Source organism: Mobula birostris, chromosome 15 (genome assembly GCF_030028105.1).
Source record: "Mobula birostris isolate sMobBir1 chromosome 15, sMobBir1.hap1, whole genome shotgun sequence".
Taxonomy (NCBI): domain Eukaryota; kingdom Metazoa; phylum Chordata; class Chondrichthyes; order Myliobatiformes; family Myliobatidae; genus Mobula; species Mobula birostris.
The window spans coordinates 18783316-18803340 of NC_092384.1; the positions used below are offsets into that span (position 1 = coordinate 18783316).

The following is a 20025-nucleotide window of genomic DNA, read 5'->3' on the forward strand; positions in this document are numbered from 1 at the left end:
AAAGTCAGAGAAGCAGCCCAATAGCACTATCACTCCAACAATGCCCCTTTGTTACAAAGGCACGTACTACCATCACCATCCCTTATCAGAAAGCCACTGGGCCTAGAAGCATGTATTATTAAATCTAAACAACCAGAAATCAACGGGGCCCAAACAAGTCTTGTTCCAATTATCACTAGATTTCAATGTGCATTAAAAGAACTTAATATTACAGATTAGCCATCAAAGTATAGAATCCGCAGTCAGTCAGAGGATCTGAACTCCTGCCCCCATAGTGAACATGTGTCCCAATTGTCAAATCATGTCATTCAGGTGGAATTTCAGAAGGATCTATGAGGATGAATTGGAGAATCAAAACAATTTAGAACCTTGCATGTTGAAGAAAAATAGCAAAGCCTGAACATTAATGCAAGAGATTCTGCAGATCCTGGAAATCCAGAGCAACACACACACACACACAGGAACTCAGCAGTGCCAGGCAGCATCTGCAGAGAGGAATAAGTAGTCGATGTTTCAGGCTGAGACACTTCATCAGGATCCAATGAAGGGTCTTGGCCCAAAATGTTGACTGTTTATTCTCTCCACAGACGCTGCCTAATCTGCTGAGTTCATCCAGCATTTTGTGTGAGAACCCCTGAATATTTCATGGACACTTGGGTTAGTTTCTCTTGATTCAACTGGGTTTAGTGTGTACCTCTATCTCAAACAGAATTCACTTATAAATATACATTAATGTAAAATTCTGTGCTGCACCAGTTCTAAAAATCAATACAGCAATGAAGCAAATGCCAAGGTACAGAACAAGAGGTTATAACAATATAACAAATATAACATAAGGTGTATTGTTATTCTGTTACACTAGTGTCTCTAAGTTTGCCAGAGCTGGTTTCCAGAACTCCATGTACAATCCCACAGTTAAGGTTCTACGTGGCAGACTGGACAGCTGTTTCCTTTAACTATGCTTTTCTCTGATTGTTCTACAGATCAGATGGAATAAAAAAAACATACCCAGAGTCAGTCTGTAAACTGCAGCCTGCAGAACATCAATCAAAACCAGACTGTGAATTTCAACACTGCATCATCGCCAGCCTGAGAGTCCCACCTGTATAAACCAGCCCGTGAACCTCAACTCCATATAAAACTGGCGTCTGAGCAGCTGTGACGCCCCCCCCCCCGCCAAGTCCTGCATAAACTAACCAGAACCAAACTGGTAAAAACCAGCCCGTGAAGTGAGCAGAAACCTTCCAGCTGTGGTCGGTAAAATCCAGTGGTGGACAATTGCCCCGAATTGTGCACCTTGCCGAGTGCCCGCGACTATGAGATTGCGGAGGAAAGGGGATCTCATCTGCACTGCTCTCCTGCTTTCAGCCCTTTGCACTTTGCTCTACATCCATGTTGCCCCCGGGGTGGACAAGCACGAGGCTGAAGGGAAGTCTGTGACCAGGAGCTACATTACAATGCCAACACTAGAAGCGGTAACCCAAACGGCCTCCCCCAGCGCAGGGTCAACGCCAGAGAACATCTGCCAAGATCTGGAGAACGGACGGATTGGGGCGGCAACACCTCCAGCCACAGACCTGCTCCCTTGGAGCTACCGCCAATATCAATGGCAGAAGGACTGCCGGGATTTCAGTCAGATCATTAACCAGGAGGACAAGTGCCGCAAAGTGAACGGGGAGCCGCTGCTGCTGGTCTCCATCAAGTCAAAGGCGGAAGAGTTCGAGCGGCGGGAAGTGGCCCGGAAGACCTGGGCCCAGGAAGGCCGAGTCCGCGGGCTGCACGTCCGGAGGCTCTTCCTCCTGGCCATCCCCACCAACCAGAGCGCCCTGGCCTCCTGGAGCCGCCTGCTGGAACTCGAGAGCCAGGTCTACCGCGACATCCTGCTGTGGGACTTCCAGGATACCTTCTTCAACCTGACGCTGAAGGAGATTCACTTCCTCAAGTGGCTCGACCGGTTCTGCCCCACCGCCGAGTTCATCTTCAAGGGCGACGACGACGTCTTCGTTAACGTGGAGAACATTGCAGACTTCCTGCTCGACGCCGACCCCATGGAGGACCTTTTCGTTGGGCACATTATTGACCAGGCCCTGCCCATCAGATCCAACAGGAGTAAATATTACATCCCCGAGATGATGTACGGTTCGGGCGTTTACCCCGTCTACGCGGGTGGCGGCGGCTTCCTCATGAGCGGACACACGGCCGGGAGGCTGTATGGCGCCAGCAAGGAGGTGGACCTCTTCCCCATCGACGACGTCTTCCTCGGCATGTGTCTGCTCCGGATCGGCCTCAAGCCCCAAACCCACAAAGGGTTCCGAACCTTCGGCATCGTGCGGCCGTCCGCCGCCCCTCACCTCCAGACCTTCGACCCTTGCTTCTACCGGGAGCTGATGGTGGTGCACAGCCTTAAGGTGCCCGAGATCTGGCTGATGTGGAGCTTGCTCCACGACCCCAGCCTCAACTGCGCCCGCAAAGAGTCGGCCAGGCGCGCGTTCCGGTGGAAAGCCAAGAGAAAGGCGAACCCCGGCTCGGCCAGGAAAACCAGGCATTGACGGTGGGGGTGGAGGAGACCCTCCCACCTCAGCGGTACGGTCCCTCAAGAATTTTTCCAGAAGATCTATACTTGGAATGTTTTAACTGTTTTGTACGATTTACGCTCACCAGTACTGATGGTATACTGGCATGAGCGCATTGAGATACCACTGTGAATATTTTCTTGCTATTGTTAATTTTGGTTAAAAAAAGCTGTAATTTCTACGCCGAATTCTTAAAGCGTCTTTAATTCGAGTGGGTATGAAAACTAAATCTTCGAACTCGTTTTTTTAAATTAAATGGCTGACAGTGTTTACACTACCATAAGTGATCTCTATCTCAGCAAGACTTACAAGATCCATGGAAGATCCAAAACAATCACTGAACAGATCACCGACTCCCTGAACTAATAGAACCAGCTGATGAAATGCATGGCATACTCGCAATCAGAATCAGGTTTAGTATCACCTAAGTATGTCCTGAAATTTCTGTTACGGCAGCAGTACAGTGCAATACAAACTATAAATTACAATAAGAAATTAAATTAAACAAGTGGTGCAAATCAGGAGCGACAATTAGGAAATCCTGTTCACTGAGTGTGTGTTTATGGTCTTCTGCAGCTGTGACCCATCTGTTCAAGGTTCGATATGTTCTCCATTCAGAGATGCTCTTCTGCACACACTGTTGTAGTGTGTTGTTATTTGGGTTATTGTTACCTTCCTATTAGCTTGAACCAGTCTGGCCATTCTCCTCTGACTTCTTTCAGTAGCAAGGCATTTTTACCCACAGAACTGCCATTCACTGGATTTTTTTGTTTGTTTTTCACACCATTCTCTTGTAAAGACAGTTGTGCATGAAAATCCCAAGAGAACAGCAGTTTCTGAGACACTCAAATCACCCCGCCTGGCACGACAATCATTCTTATAGTCAAATTCACTTAGATTGCATTTCTTTCCCATTCTGATGTTTGGTCTGATAAACAACTGAACTTCTTGACCTCTACAATGCTGCCACATGATTGGCTGATTAGATATTTGTATTAATGAGCAGATGTACCGAATGAAGTGGCCACTGAGTGTGTGTCTGTCTCTCTTTCTCTCTCTCTCCCTCCCTCTCTCCCCCCCCCCCATATATACGCGTGTGCTAAGTCAGTGTAGCAGAACCTGCTCTCCAGTTCTCCTGGACCTCTTTGTCCACTGTTGATTCATATCAGATGGGAGGAGAAATGGCAGATGGAGTTTAATCCAGACAAATGTGAGGTTCTGCACTTTGGGAGATCAAATATAAAAGGAAAGTACACTGCTAATGGCAAAACCCCTAAAGGTGATGTGCAGAAGGATCTTAGAGTCCAAGTCCATAGCTCCCTGAATGTGGTTATACAGGTTGATAGGGTAGCAAAGAAAACATATGGTGTGACTTGCACTTATTAGTTGAGACACTGAGTTCAGGAATTGGGGAGTTATGCTGCAGTTTTATAAAACTCTCATTAGCTTGCATCTGGAGTATTGATTTCACTTCTGGTTGACTCATTGTAGGAAGAATGTGGAGGTTTTGGGCAGAGAGCAGGAGAGGTTTGCCACGATGCTGCCTGGATTAGAGGGCATGTGCCGTAAGGAAAGATTGTACAAACTTAGGCTGTTTTCTGTGAAGCAGCAGAGACTGAGTGGAGACCTGATAGAAATTTATAAGATGATGATATAGATAGACAGCTGATATTTTTGCTCCCAGATTCAAAATATCTAATAGTAGAGAACCAGCATTTAAGGTGAGAAGGGTTAAGTTCAAAGGAGATGAGTGGGTGAGTGTCTGGGATGCCCTACTAGTGATGGTAGGGGAGGCAAATATGACAGAGGTGTTTAAGAAGCTTTTAGATAGGAATAGAAATATGCAGAACATGGAGGGGTATGTGGGATTAGTTTAGTTAGCCTTTTAATTACTAGTTTAAGTAGTACAGCACATTAACATGGGCAGAAGCACCTGTTTCTGTTCAGTACCATTCTATGTTCTAGTTGACAGGGCATCTTAAATGTAATAATGCATTAGGAACCAGATTTAGGTGACAACAAAATGGCAATATAATAATTGCCTCATCACCATCATAGCCGTTGTTTCAGCACAGTGTTTGCAAAAGAGAAAAGTGAAACAACACACATCGAACTTAGAGAGTTTGACCATTGTAAAACAGGGAAATCTGTTAATGATCAATAGATGTGTAAATGCAGAATTTAATCTAGAACCAGTGTATACACCTGAGCATCAAGAGCTGGGCTTTCCGAGAGGAAAGGTATAGATGACAAAAGAGGTGACGGACAACAAAAAACTATTAAGAAAACTGTCTAAGTTTGTCAAAACTCTCCTTATAGCTAATGCACTCTAATCCAGACAATATCCTGGTGAAACTTTTTCGCACCATCTCCAAAGCCTCCACATCCTTCCCGTAATGTGATTATTAGAACTACACATAATACTCCAAATGTGGCCTAACCAAAGTTTTGCAACATGACTTACTGACTTTTATGCTTGGTACCTCCACTGATGAAGGGAAGCTGGTCATATGCCTTCTCTATCACCTTCTCTTTGTGTTGCTACTTTGTGTGCTTGCAATCCTTCAGTAACATCAATGCTCCTAATGATCCTGCCACTTGCAGTGTATTTTTCTTTTATGCTTGATCTCTCAAAGTGCAACAACTCATACTTGTATGGATTATACCCTATTTACCATTACTCCACCCATGTGTCTAACTGGTCTATATCCTGCTGTATCCTTTGGCAACCTTCTTCACTATCCACAATTCCACAACATTTTGTATCTTCTGACAATGTATATTTGTATCTACGCAACAGAAATAACAGAGATTTCAGCACTGAACTCTGCATAACATCACTGGCCACAGACCTCCAGCCCGGTGGTGTTACTAGAATAATTCATAGCACCCTTCAGGCACAACTTGAGAATTATGTACAGTTCTGAGCACCGCACAGCACCATAGTTGTGTTTCACCGGAGAGGGGGCAGAGGAGATGTACAATTATGTTGTTGGACTGTAAAAGTATAGCTATAAGGTAAGATTGGACAGGTTCTATTTTTTGAAATAGAGGTAGATACAGGTCACTTATATGAAGTGTTATTAACATTGCCAGATCTTTTGCTGTTGATATTCATGGGATGTGACTTAACTGGACTGGTGTGAGTAAGAAGAAAGCAGGTCAGAAGCTGCATCTTCTTGAGCAAATGAGCCCTCTGCTGATTATCAAAGACTTTCCATAGTTTACAAGACACAGGTCTGAAGCATGATGGAATCATCCCTAGTTTATCAATGAGTGCAGTTCCATCAATACAAAAGAAGCCACCCAAGACTAAGAAGGTTGCACCCTACCCACTCCATTGAGCCTCATCACCACCCACACAAAGCCACTACTGTGTGCAAAATGTTTCACATCAACCTGCCAGCTTTGCTTCGATAGGATGTCCTAAACCCATGACCTGGAAGTTGAGGGACAGCGGTCATATTGCAATGCCTCCTCCTTCAACCTTTGGTCAACATTCTGGGGTTTCCAACCTAATAGCACTGTAACAGTAACTTCACCAGAAGAACTCCAATAGAAAAAGAAAGCAAATCACTGCCACCTTCTCAAGGGTAGTTACGAATATTAGAGAATACTGCCTCTGCTTGGAATTTATGAATTTAAAACCAAAGTGTTAAAAATTACATGACTGCTATACAAAGCCGTGGCTGCACCATGGGATGAAAGGAAGGACCTATGATCTTGGAAGAGAACACAGCACAGATTTTTAGAGAAATATTTAAAATTAGGGTCTCTATGAAAATTCAAACTTTTGTATTACAGAATGTAATTTTCCTCTTCATAAATCGATAAAATACCAGAGCAGCTTATTTTGCCCAATACCATACTGCTTCTCCCAAGTTCCAGTTAAATGTACCATTTACAATTGTTACCTTCCGGTTTTTTAAAAGATGTATAATTACTCAAGTAAACAGTTTTAATTAGCTTGTTCTGTTTTGCATTTGACTCATTTTGGGAGCAACATTTTGAAGCAGCTTTTCATAATTACCACAGATCACTGCATTTACCACAAAAAAATAGTCTGTTCTAAAAAACAAAATTAAACTGTGATGGCAATGCTCAAAGAATCTCTTAAAATAAATATTTCTAAAACTAGCATTCTGTCCAAATTGATGCGCCTACGATGTGGAAAACGACATTCTAGCAATCAGTGATTTTGATATTAGAATGAAGACAATAGATGTCCAATGTGCCTCAAATGGCTTTGGGGTGTAAAAGCATCACCTACAAAATCCATAATGTAACTTGCATTAAACTAGAACTTAGTATTATCCTTCGATAACATTTTCTGTGCCTTTTTTATAAGCATACAAACCCTTACATATACAAATACCCTTAGATTTTGCAAATCTATATGCACGTTTTCCTTTCAGAGTTAAAACTGTCACTTTAATCTTATCAATACATCTATTCCCATCCATTTAACCATCTACAGTAAATTTCTGAAATTGCTTAAGCTAATTGTTTGGAAACCTCAATGGTTTGGCATCTGGTTTATTCATGTGTAAAATGGGGTCTAGAGTATAAGCAGGATATGGGCTAGAGAGAGGGTCTGGACCAGATGTTTTGACAATCTGAAGGTCACCGGGTTTTATTTCCCATTGCCTTGAAATTTGCACTGAAAAGTTATTATACTACTGCGTAATGCATTAAAAAGGTTAAATATAACTATCTGGATCGGAGCATTGGGTTATTAACAGGAGTAACATTGGATAGTGTGGAAAATCTGCTGGTCCCAAGGATGACACGTTATCAGTTTTACTGTAGTTAAAATTTCCATCCTGTTCTGGAATATAGTCAGTATAAGTATAGAGGCACTTTAAGTTGTTGTAGACATTCACATTTTTGTAGAAGTAAATTCTTCAAAATGAATGTATTTTTTCTTGCAACACACATCAAAGTTGCTGGTGAACGCAGCAGGCCAAGCAGCATCTGTAGGAAGAGGTGCAGTCGACTTTTCAGGCCGAGACCCTTCATCAGGATTAACTGAAGGAAGAGTGAGTAAGGGATTTGAAAGTTGGAGGGGGAGGGGGAGATCCAAAATGATAGGAGACAGGAGGGAGAGGGATAGAGCCAAGAGCTGGACAGGTGATAGGCAAAAGGGGATACGAGAGGGTCATGGGACAGGAGGTCCGGGAAGAAAGACAAGGGGGGGGGAACCCAGAGGATGGGCAAGAGGTATATTCAGAGGGACAGAGGGAGAAAAAGGAGAGTGAGAGAAAGAATGTGTGCATAAAAATAAGTAACAGATGGGGTACGAGGGGGAGGTGGAGCCTTAGCGGAAGTTAGAGAAGTCGATGTTCATGCCACCAGGTTGGAGGCTATCCAGACGGAATATAAGGTGTTGTTCCTCCAACCTGAGTGTGGCTTCATATTTACAGTAGAGGAGGCCGTGGATAGACATGTCAGAATGGGAATGGGATGTGGAATTAAAATGTGTGGCCACTGGGAGATCCTGCTTTCTCTGGCGGACGGAGCATAGATGTTCAGCAAAGCGGTCTCCCAGTCTGCAACTGGGAGGGAAATGCAGAGAGAGGCCACCTCCAATGGGATCCCACCACTAAGTACATCTTTCCCTCCCCCCCTCTCTCTGGATTCCGCAGGGATCGCTCCCTACACAACTCCCTTGTCCATTTGTCCCCCCCATCCCTCCCCACTGATCTCCCTCCTGGCACTTATCCGTGTAAGCGGAACAAGTGCTACACATGCCCTTACACTTCCTCCCTTACCACCATTCAGGGCCCCCAACAGTCCTTCCAGGTGAGGCAACACTTCACCTGTGAGTCGACTGGGATGATATACTGCGTCCGGTGCTCCCAATGTGGCCTTTTATATATTGACGAGACCCGACGCAGACTGGGAGACCGCTTTGCTGAACATCTACGCTCTGTCCGCAAGAGAAAGCAGGATCTCCCAGTGGCCACACATTTTAATTCCACATCCCATTCCCATTCTGACATGTCTATCCACGGCCTCCTCTACTGTAAAGATGAAGCCACACTCAGGTTGGAGGAACAACACCTTATATTCCGTTTGGGTAGCCTCCAACCTGATGGCATGAACATCGACTTCTCTAAGTTCCGCTAAGGCCCTACCTCCCCCTCATACCCCATCTGTTACTTATTTTTATGCACACATTCTTTCTCTCTCTCTCCTTTTTCTCCCTCTGTCCCTCTGAATATACCTCTTGCCCATCCTCTGGGTCCCCCCCCCCCTTGTCTTTCTTCCCAGACCTCCTGTCCCATGATCCTCTCGTATCCCCTTTTGCCTGTCACCTGTCCAGCTCTTGGCTCCATCCCTCCCCCTCCTGTCTTCTCCTATCATTTTGGATCTCCCCCTCCCCCTCCAACTTTCAAATCCCTTACTCACTCTTCCTTCAGTTAGTCCTGACGAAGGGTCTTGGCCTGAAACGTTGACTGCACCTCTTCCTACAGATGCTGCTTGGCCTGCTGCGTTCACCAGCAACTTTGATGTGTGTTGCTTGAATTTCCAGCATCTGCAGAATTCCTGTTGTTTGTATTTTTTCTTCCTTATATTCCTTCTATAAACGGAACCACAAGAGAGTAAAATCTCTTCTTTAGGAATCAGATTTTGCTTCGAATTACTTAATCATTGTATCAGGTGAAGATATCAGAATTTCTAAAGCAGTCTCTTCTATACCCCACTTTATAACTTGGTGATTTTGCCATCCTGTAGAAAGAATAGCTCTTTAAGTTTTCCCAAAGCTACACCAACTGTTCAGAAAGTGACTAGAAATGACATCAGTCTCCTAAACAAAGGGATAATGCAAAGTAAGTTTAATCACTTATATATAATCAGTGCAGACAGGGAAAATTGCCCAGTTTGCAATGGAACTGGTTATAACAGGTTCATTCTCTCATTTGCTTCAATATTTCTGGAAACTTTCAATTGAACATACAAACCCAGGGACAAATATAAATTAATCAAGCTCTTATCAAAGTACAATTTTTCACTTTGGGATATACACAGCTAGCTATTAGGATGTCTGTGCTGTGCAATCCCAACTTTTCTTGGCTTTAAGATCAAGAGAAGAGGGAAGCTTGCCATTTATAAATTTGTGCTATTTTTGCAGACCAACTAATAAATTCAGCAGGAATCTCTCCACCTGCACTAGCCATGATCTCGATCACACAGATATTATTCTCTTTCTGACAGAAGAGAAGGAAAAGCTGGAATGAGAGCATCCCCGAGCACACAGCAGGAAATATATTGTCTGGAACAACCTGGTTGCTGAGCATAGATGGTACGAATAGGGACAAATGGTTCCTTTCACCCCTTCCATTTTCTTTTCTTAAGGGGTGTGGGGAGGAATTAATCCTCAATTGACTAGATCAAGTTGAAGTTTAATTATCATTCAACCATACATGGATATAACCAAACAAAACAGTGTTCCTCTGGGGCCAAGATTCGGAACACATTACTAACAGCACACTGCACATATAGTATTGATTGCAGAAAAAGAAATCAATCACAACAAAAACATAGCCGAAGTTCCTGAGTGACTATTGATTGATAGTAAATTGTCCTGGTCCAGCTTGATCTTCCACTGAGCAAACACTGGAGGGCAGCACTGATGGGAGAGACCAGCCTCCAACATAGTATGGATTTCAGCATACCCAGTCGCCTCTACTCTCTCCCACCATCTCTGGTGTCTTCTCCACTGGGCAACTGCAACAGGCAACCCAGTGTCAAGAGCCTAGTCCCTGCCACAACCAAGGCAACGCAGCTCCCCCACCATCAGTCTCGCCAATAAACCACTGAATTGGATTTGCAGTATTCTACATTACCAATGTCCAACAGTCTTGTGATCACAATAAAAATGTCCAAGATGGCACACAATAAGTCCAGCTCCACCACTATTAAGCACCTTGCTAATGGGGCAGACCTGCAGTTGATGTTCTTGGTATCCAGCAGTGACTTGTGATTGTAAAAACAACAAAGAATGAAAAACATACCCCGAGTGGCTGCTGTGTCTGAGCATGCCACCATCTTACCACACTTGGGCCCTGATTGTGGTACATTATGCACTGGTCTGAAAGTGCACTCAGGCTCCAAAGCACTGCATATTGAAGGAAACTTACTCTGAGAAAAGTGTGGTCCTGACGAAGGGTCTCGGCCTGAAACGTCGACTGCACCTCTTCCTACAGATGCTGCCTGGCCTGCTGCGTTCACCAGCAACTTTGATGTGTGTTGTCTGAGAAAAGTGTGTACACTTGCTATAACTTGACGCAACTATTAGTGAGATGGGTTGGTGAGATAGGGTTTGTTGTTTTATTCCTGTCATCCTAATCCCTGAGAAATCTGAGCAAGAGAAATGTCTGGCGGGGGGGGGGGGGGGAGGGTATAGCGGGGATATGAACAGGAATGAAGCATGTAATAACAGGAAGAATGGGCTTGCATAAGGAAAGACACAATATCTGATTCACAGATTCAGTTCCAATAATCTGAAATATTTTTCACAGTGGGACACAGAATAAATTCAAGATATTATCAAAAATTTGCCATTTTTATATTACAACACCATTGAAGATAAAGTAAATTACTGCTTGTAATCTTGCCCTCTCCTCTATCATTTATATTCCATGGACTGTTCTTGCAATTTAGAAAGGCAGAAAGCCAATGACCAAACTTTATATTTATCTTGGAACAAGATTCAGTACTTGTGACTCAATGCAGATGTTTGCTTTGGAATCTCAGCTTCTCTCTCTACTGCACCAGGAATCAAAGATTTGAAACGTTTTCTGCAAATCATTCAAAATTCACCACTAGAGCCAAAGGCATTGTGAAACAAATAAAAATTTCTCCAATTTGGGTGTAGACAGTGAAGCATAATGCACATTGCTAGTTAACAGCAGACCCTTGCAAGATTACAGAGCAAGGCAACTGATGGGAAGAGTGAGAGAGTTAGGGAGTGGGAGAGAGTGTGAGAGAGAGAGTGAGGGAGTGGGGGGGGAGAGAGAGAGAGAGAGAGAGAGAGAGAGAGAGCAAGAGAGAGAGAGCAAGCGCCGCACGCTGCAGCGGTAGAGTGTACTACAGAGATAAAGTCAGGAGCTGAACCTGAATGATGGTAAATGTGTTTAACAAAAGAAAAAAATTACTGCAAATGTTGCAACTCTTGAACGGAAAATAATGAAACAGTCAACAGACCAAGAGGCATCCAGAGAGTAACAGAGTTAACATTTCACGACAATGATGTTTTATTGGTCTTGATTAAGAGTCTCAGTCTGAAATGATGATTGTTATTCCTCTCCTTAGATGCTGCCTGACTTGCTGATTTCCTCCAGCATTGTGTCTGTTGTTCTGGATTTCCAGCATCAGCAGAATCTCTTGTGTTGTATTGGATCTTTCATTTGTTGTGATGAAAAGCCATCAATCTGTTAACCATTTTATTCTTTCAAAATAGAGAGAGAAGCTAATATTTTAGCTCAATGAGTCCTTGCCAACCAACAATCACACATTTACACCTATTCCATTTTAAAAATTCTCCCCACATTCTCATCGACTTCCTCCAGATTCTACCTCTCACCCAGACACGAGGGGCAACTTGCAGTGGCCAATTAAGCTGCCAATGTTTGGGATGTGGGGGGAAACCAGAACACATGAAGGGAACTTATTGAGTCAAAGGGAAATTGTGGAAACTCCACATGGCACCTGAGGTCAGGATTGACACTCAACTAGCTGTGCCAAAGTGTGACTCTGTTGAGTGGTGTCACTTACTTCTAGCATTCTGTTTTTATTCCAGATATCACTCTTATTTATGAGGCCAGAGAAATGGGTGGAAAGAACAAAAGTTAGAATGTGCGGTTGGATGAAAGACTGGAGGGATTTGTTGATGAAAAAATTATTACAATGCAATCAAAAGCATTGCCAATGAAGAAGGAACAACCAAAACAAGTTAAAAGATGCAGTTTTACAATTTCAGTGATAGCATATTATCCAAGCACAGTGATCTTAGCCAATGTGAAGGAATTTAAATATGAAATGAATTCTGTTTTCACATAATGGGAACATTTAATATCACAGATAAACAAGCTTTAGCAGAGAACTTCAGGAATTAACAGTTATAATGAAGCAAATAGTGAGAGATTGGTTCAAATGTTAAGTGACAATTCAAGCCAAGAAATTTAGGAAAGTCTTAAAATTGAAGATGTTATAAAGAATGCCTGACACATTGAATTCTTTCTGAAATATGCTTCATCATTTTTAGAGGGATTAGTTTGATTGAAATAAACGGAATACCAAGCAAGTTGGGGGTTGGATAAAGTTGACTAAATGCATTGAGGGAATTATCTATCAGATTCCTCTATAACCATGCAATTTAGTCTGCTTGATCTGTGTTTATTGAGCTCTCCCAGGCATTCTTGTACATCTGTGCTTTCTGGGAAACGAACTGCTTATATACATGGCAGCACTAATTTTTCATTGTCTCAACTGTATTCGGTTTAGAAGCAAAGTAGCATCCCAATTTTACAGGTCTTGTCCTCCCTAAACACTTATCTTCTGACATAAATTGACCGTACCACTCTCTATTGCCTCTTTACTGCTGTCTAGCTGGAATGAACCACACTCAAAAGCCTTAACTAGCTACCATGAACAATATTTCCTTTGTCTTAACTCTTTTTTCTTATATTTTGCCAGCATCAGCCAAAATCATCCCATAACTGCTTTACCATATTTTAGTGATGAGTTAAACTAGCACTATAGGTCACTCTAATGCTGCCTGTAAAAGATCCATAAGCATCACAATTTTCATTCGTGGGGATTAAAGAATGCTAGTTTTGGGTTTTCCTGTATAACATCACCTGATGATAGGTTGAAAATATTGCTGCTGCAATGATTTAAGTTGCATGTTCTCCCTGCTGCTGACATTTAGACTAGCAGCTGCAACCTCAGCAGCCATTTCTTAAAGAGACATGACCATCAGCTGCAGCATTCTGCCAGCTGCAATGGATTGTTGCCACATAATGAATGGATGGACTAATGATAGGAAGGGATGAGCGGGTGTTCTCAGAGATGTCAGAAAGATTCAACTTAATTGTTAAACAAATCCCTCCCATCTTCCACCCAACCACACATTCTCCCCTTTGTTCTTTCTATCTATTTTCCTGCCTTCATCTAAAAACAAAGAACAGATGCAGGGGACCACAGACAACTCTCCAAGACTACAGCCAGCTACTCCTAGCAAGTGCTTGCTTAAGAGAATTCCATAATGAGTACAATGAAGGCTTACATTTTGGGAAACTCTGAATGAATAAATTCTCGTGCCTAATTTGCCTGCTGCTATGAAGGCAGTGAGTGGAAAACTGTGAAATGCATCACTAATTAGCTGGTCTGCAGCTAGAAGGCTGTAAAAGTTATTGAAGCAGAGGAACATTTCACAAAATTGTTAATTTCCTGAAAGATCCTAATGACACCCAGAGGTTGGTGTAATATTGCTTTACACTAATTTACTTTTTTCTTAAATTCTCAAACTCAGGATGGCTATAGATGCTCAGCCAATGACAGCAGTTAAGGCTGAGTCTGAGACCATGAGTGTTGGAGCTAGAGGGTGAGGAACAGTGAGCAAAATAAAAGAAAGGCTTAAGATTAGCATGATTTACTGGATGATTATTTCTGCTCCTTAAATCAAACAATGCAATACCAAACACAAAATGTTGGAAATGTTCAGATTAGGTAGCAACTGCAGAGAAAGAAACAGCTAACATTTCAGTTGGTGACATTTTTAAGTAATGGATGATAATGGAAATGTAACAGATTAAGCAAGTGCAAGGGATTTTCACAGAATCACACAGATGCAGCTGACATGTATACTTACCTTTTGTTTGCAGCTCAGTTTTCCAGCATCAGCAGCAATCTTTGCTCAATAAATGACCTTGATCAGTTTACAAGGTCATGTAATAGTGGAGCAGTTTAATCGGTTTGACTTTGATCAGTTTACAACTGATCAAAGTCAAACTGATTAAACTGCTCCACTATTACAAACAGCTTCTATTTCAGAACCACGGATTTCCTGAATTTATACCCAGTGTTGGTGAACTCCTTGGCTGGACCGGAGTCTGTTCGGCAGGATTCAATCACCACCAGCAGTCGCTTGTTTTGGTGAAACAGTGCAAAGATTTAAAAAGAGCTCTGGGCCCTTTGGGCAGGCTTCAGTCATCGCGATCTATTAAGCAGTTAGCCAAGGCCAATAAAAAGTTAGGTTTAAGAGGAGCTGCCATTGTGGGAACAAGGCAATGTTAGAGTGGTTAGTTTCAGGCTTTGGCTCAAGAAGCTTAGACTTATGCCCTTATAGGATTTAATGAATAGTATCTGCTCCTCACCTCTCCCTAAAATGCGATAAGAAATATGAATGTAGAGCAAATCACCTGGGCAAGCTGGGCACTGCCAATAGAAAATTAGAGAACTTGGTTTGTTGTTTTGGAACAGCCAGCAACAGATACCCTGACAGCAATGGTAGGCACTGTCACAGTGTACATTTATCCAACACTCAAAGAAATCAAGAGAATTTCAGCAACAGGCCTTAAATTCATCACTTTCAAACCCTTAGCACAATGACCCCTACAAAATAGTATTGTAAAGCATTCCATAGTTTAAGCACTGGAGAGAAAATCCCATTTTCCTCATTTAGTCTTCTTGAGGAAAAATCAATAATGTATAGGAAAGTGAAAATAGGTGGCTCCAATTGTGTGGATATTCACATTATAGCACCACTGTGAGGATACATTGGCTTGTTTGGTGTAATCATTAGGTCACACTCTGAGGAAGAATGTGATTACCCCATAAAACTTTGTCAAATCTAGCTTCTTATCTGGTTGGATAGATTTTTGCATAGTTCAGGAATAAAGGGTTATGGAGAAAAAGTGGCGATGAGGCCATGGTCGGATCAGCCATGACCTTACTGAGCAGTGGAGCAGCCTCAATGGGCTGGACGGTCTACTCCTGCTATTTCATATATTCTTATGTCATTCTTTTAATATAAATGTGGCTAAGTATGCTGATTTCCATTCCAGATGCAACCCAGTCACAACTCTTCTCTGCATTTGCATTTGATTGCTTTTCAGCTCTGCTTCCTGGCAGATCAAAAGGTACTGTAAGTAGTAATTAAAAGATCAAACTTGTGCAAGAAAACCTGCTACCATGAGGCACCTGGTCTGGAAACAATGTTGTAACTGGCAGGCTGGCTCTCACCTGCCTGGAAGTTCAGTCCGCTGGTGGGATGGAATGTAGTCAAGGACTCTGCAGGAATTATCTGACATATTGGTCTTAAAGAGAGTGGTCGCAAAGATATTGTAATGAACTTTTACAATCTTATACCATTTTGGAATCAAGATTGTCCAGAATTTAACTGGAAAGATGTATGATCTTTGGAATATATCTATGACAAGTTGTAGTTTGACTTACCTGTGGGGCACCTCTTCTAATTTAGATATTAGTCTCTGGATGCTGGTGAGAAAGACTTTACAGACTACATGAGCACTTCTGTGTTCAAATCTGGTAACTACATCAATAATAGACCCCTTGTTTTTACCCTTACTGTGTCTAGCAAGAATAAATTAAGACTATGAATGCCATTTTGGAGGGCAGTTAAATCAATCTCAAAATTAACTTTAACTTTAAGTTAAGTTTTCTTGCATTCTTTGTTAACTTTTTTTTTAAACTTTGTCTAACTGGCTGTAAGTTGGAAATAAGCCTCAATATTCTACAACAATCTTCATTTTCAGCCTTTGTTAAATGCCATTTGTAGGTTGCAATCAAGCTATACCAATTGTTTAATGCAAGATTCATTTTCCATTCATTACGACTAAGCCTCATAACTGCAATTTATTCCTTTCCCAGTTATCTCTAGGCTGCCTTCCTGTCTTAATCTCCCCATAAATTCCACAACTCAGCCACCCTTGCCTTCTACTTGCCCATCCTGATGGACATGTATAGTGTTTCTGTCGAATACCCTGTATATGGAAAGGCCAGGCACTCTGAAGTCTCCTGATAACAAACAATTGGAGAAACCATCACTTGAAACGCATACCATGCTTGATGGCTCATGCTTATACAAATGCATCGTAAATACCTCTTACTTAGCAAAGACGTCTCTGAACATTACTGCAATGTGTACTTGCTCCACCTGCAGTGGCACTGTGGATGATGTAATGGCTCTAGTAAGCAAGGATGAGGAGTTGGAATAAATTCACATACAAATTAGTCTCTGTACAGAAAGCCACTGCATTGACGTCCATGCGTGGGAGTTCTGCTAAATGACAGTGTGACCGTTCTCCCTTGACGGGCTTTTCTGCACACCCTGAGAAAAGAACCAGCCAACTCAAATTGTCACAAACAGGGAATTGGAGTCGGTTTTATTTATGGTGCAGAATACATGCTCTTAATGTGCATCTCCCCCTTTTCCCCAAAACGTTATGTTTTTTTTAAAAGAAAAGTCAGGACAGTGCAGTAAAAGTGAATGAAGAGGCACATATAGTTCCCATGGTTAAGCAAAGAGCACAGGAGACAGCACTAAACTCAGCTGTTCGGTTAAGAATTAACAGCTATCAGAGAACAGCAATAGCTTCGAAAGTAAACAGGAACAATAGTCTTTGAACAACATCCATGTGTATTGAGTATAACAGTCTGGAATCGCACAGCTCACAGAGGAAGACAGAATGTGAAATATCACAAAAACACAAATCACATATCCCTGCTAGTGGTCCAGAGTGAAAACATTGATTACAATTCAAAATACGTCCTTCTCATTGTTCGGCATTAGACTATACAGGCACTCCCTGTACATTTTGTTAAAATTACAAAATGTATTATTTACAGAATTTTACACACAGTGTAAACACACAAAATTTGTCCATTTATTACAAGTTGCTACAACGTGTGATGTAAAAATGTGTCATGGCTAACAGATTTAGTTAATTTAAAAAAAGGAAAACAATCACTAGTTTGACAAGGGAAAGGCCCGAGTACCTTCACATCTTCCCATGAACGAACATACCTCTCAAGAATACTGCAAACAACAGAAATCTCCACACTGAGCTTGTGTAGCATGCAATCTCTCCCGTGGGCCGACAAAATCGGCCAGTGGCCAGCATTGTCGCTGGGGTGTGTAGTTCCATCAAATGAAATAGCACTGAGAGACGATGAAACCAAGTGTGTTGAAGATATGTCTTTGGCATCAAATTAATAATATGCAATTCAAGAAATGGCAGACAGGATTGCATCTTGATTCAATTGAGTGGTGAAGTGACCAAGTCACCACTTCTCCACCAAGCAGCAGGACCGGCTGTGTACATGGACTGGACTCCTCTCCACACCCCAGTCTCACCTAATTAGCTGGCACTATACCCTGACACTCCTCCGTGAATAAAACACATTAATCAAGTAATTAAAGTGTATGTAGTGCAATGATACAACAAGTTCAATAAAACAAGCTACCGTCTAAGCTACAGAGATAGGCTGTGGCTGAACTCACAAACAAACTTCCGTCTCTGCATACTGTGCTGGGACACAGAAATATGAGTGTATGGAGTATCACACCAAACAGTAACACATATTAACAGCAACCTGAAACACTGCCCTTGAGGCCCAACAACTTGTGCTTCTTGTGTCTGCAGCTCCATTGCCCTCATCCTTGACAGACACAGGACAGGACAGGGCCCCCTTGGTCTGTGGCGTACGACTGAAGAGAGGAATCGGCGTGATGCAAGCAAGGAGCAACATACCCCATCGCCAGGGTCCCATCGCCAGCGATGAGGTCAGTGACAGACTGAACACCTCCCCCCCCACCCCCCCGTACATGTGCGGCCAGGGCTGGTGTGGATCAGATCGTGCTGCTCTATACAATCGCGACAGCAAACCAAGGCACACTGTACTGAACCGGTTGCATCCTGGTTGGTTCAAATGAGGCAGAGGCTCACTGGATCATTTCTGTGTTTCGAGCCTGGCTGTCGGGCCTGGGAGGACTGTACAATGTTACTGATGCTATGTGATTGTTCTGCATGACCTGCGAAGGAGATACAGGAACATTTGATGATCTAAACACTTTTAAAATATACAGCAAGGAAAGTTATATAACACTATCATATTCATGCTAACTTTGAATTTTCCTTGTGTGATTTTCTCCCCAGACTGGGGTATTTGTGGATATTGTGTACAGACACGTTGAGGTTCAGAAGGCACATTACTTATTGCTCAAACACGAGGAATTCTGCAGATGCTGGAAATTCAAGCAACACACATCAAAGTTGCTGGTGAACGCAGCAGGCCAGGCAGCATCTGTAGGAAGAGGTGCAGTCGACGTTTCGGGCCGAGACCCTTCATCAGGACTAACTGAAGGAAGAGCTAGTTAAGAGATTTGAAAGTGGGAGGGGGAGGGGGAGATCCAAAATGATAGGAGAAGACAGGAGGGGGAGGATGGAGCGAAGAGCTGGACAGTTGATTGGCAAAAGGGATATGAGAGGGAGTACCTGGGATCCTCAGAAGGTCCAAATTGAGAGGCTCGAAAACGAATCCTAAAGCTAACTGGAGTAAGTTGACAGCGGAGGCACGTTCCAAGAAAGGATATACGGCTGTGATAGCGAGGCTGAGTCAAAATGTGGTCGAAAAGTTGAAGAGACGAAGAAATTCCAGAAGGGGAGCAGTGAGAGATGATTTCACTGAACTTCCGTCGAAGCGAAGATTTAAACTTCTTCAGTGTAGGCATCACCCGGAGAGGCTTCGCAGTAGTGAATTTAAAAACACAAACACGAGGAGTTCTGCAGATGCTGGAAATCCTCATGTTTGTGTTTTTAAATTCACTACTGCGAAGCCTCTCCGGGTGATGCCTACACTGAAGAAGTTTAAATCTTCGCTTCGACGGAAGTTCAGTGAAATCATCTCTCACTGCTCCCCTTCTGGAACTTCTTCGGCTCTTCAACTTTTCGACCACATTTTGACTCAGCCTCGCTATCACAGCCATATATCCTTTCTTGGAACGTGCCTCCACCGCCAACTTACTCCAGTTAGCTTTAGGATTCGTTTTCGAGCCTCTCAATTTGGACCTTCTGAGGATCCCAGGTACTCCCTCTCATATCCCTTTTGCCAATCACCTGTCCAGCTCTTGGCTCCATCCCTCCCCCTCCTGTCTTCTCCTATCATTTTGGATTCCACCCCCCAACTTTCAAATCTCTTACTATCTCTTCCTTCAGTTAGTCCTGACGAAGGGTCTCGGGCCGAAACATCGACTGTACCTCTTCCTAGAGATGCTGCCTGGCCTGCTGCGTTCACCAGCAACTTTGATGTGTGTTACTTATTGCTTGGTAGCTTTACAGAACTCTCTACAATATAATAACTACATCCAATGCCAGTGGGCAGCTGGCACTTGAGCAAGTACATTATATTGTGGAGAGCTCTG

General features: G+C 42.9%; 2 protein-coding genes across 3 annotated transcripts in view; one reads left to right on the top strand and one right to left on the bottom strand.

Moving 5' to 3' along the window:
- The first annotated feature begins 1217 nt into the window (after window positions 1-1217).
- Window positions 1218-2694, top strand: b3gnt9 (UDP-GlcNAc:betaGal beta-1,3-N-acetylglucosaminyltransferase 9). Its single transcript, XM_072279131.1, has one exon. It carries the CDS (start codon window positions 1317-1319, stop codon window positions 2547-2549), a length of 1233 nt encoding a protein of 410 aa, XP_072135232.1. The 5' UTR covers window positions 1218-1316; the 3' UTR covers window positions 2550-2694.
- Window positions 2695-16986: 14292 nt separating this feature from the next.
- phaf1 (phagosome assembly factor 1) overlaps window positions 16987-20025 on the bottom strand; it is a 126142-nt gene continuing 123103 nt past the window's right edge. Inside the window, exon 16 of one of the 2 annotated variants that reach the window (XM_072279396.1) lies at window positions 16987-18636. In XM_072279396.1, the coding sequence (XP_072135497.1) occupies window positions 18547-18636 (90 nt within the window). In that variant the 3' untranslated portion in view covers window positions 16987-18546. The remainder of the gene's footprint in view (window positions 18637-20025) is intronic. The other variant, XM_072279397.1, reaches the window with a different exon arrangement.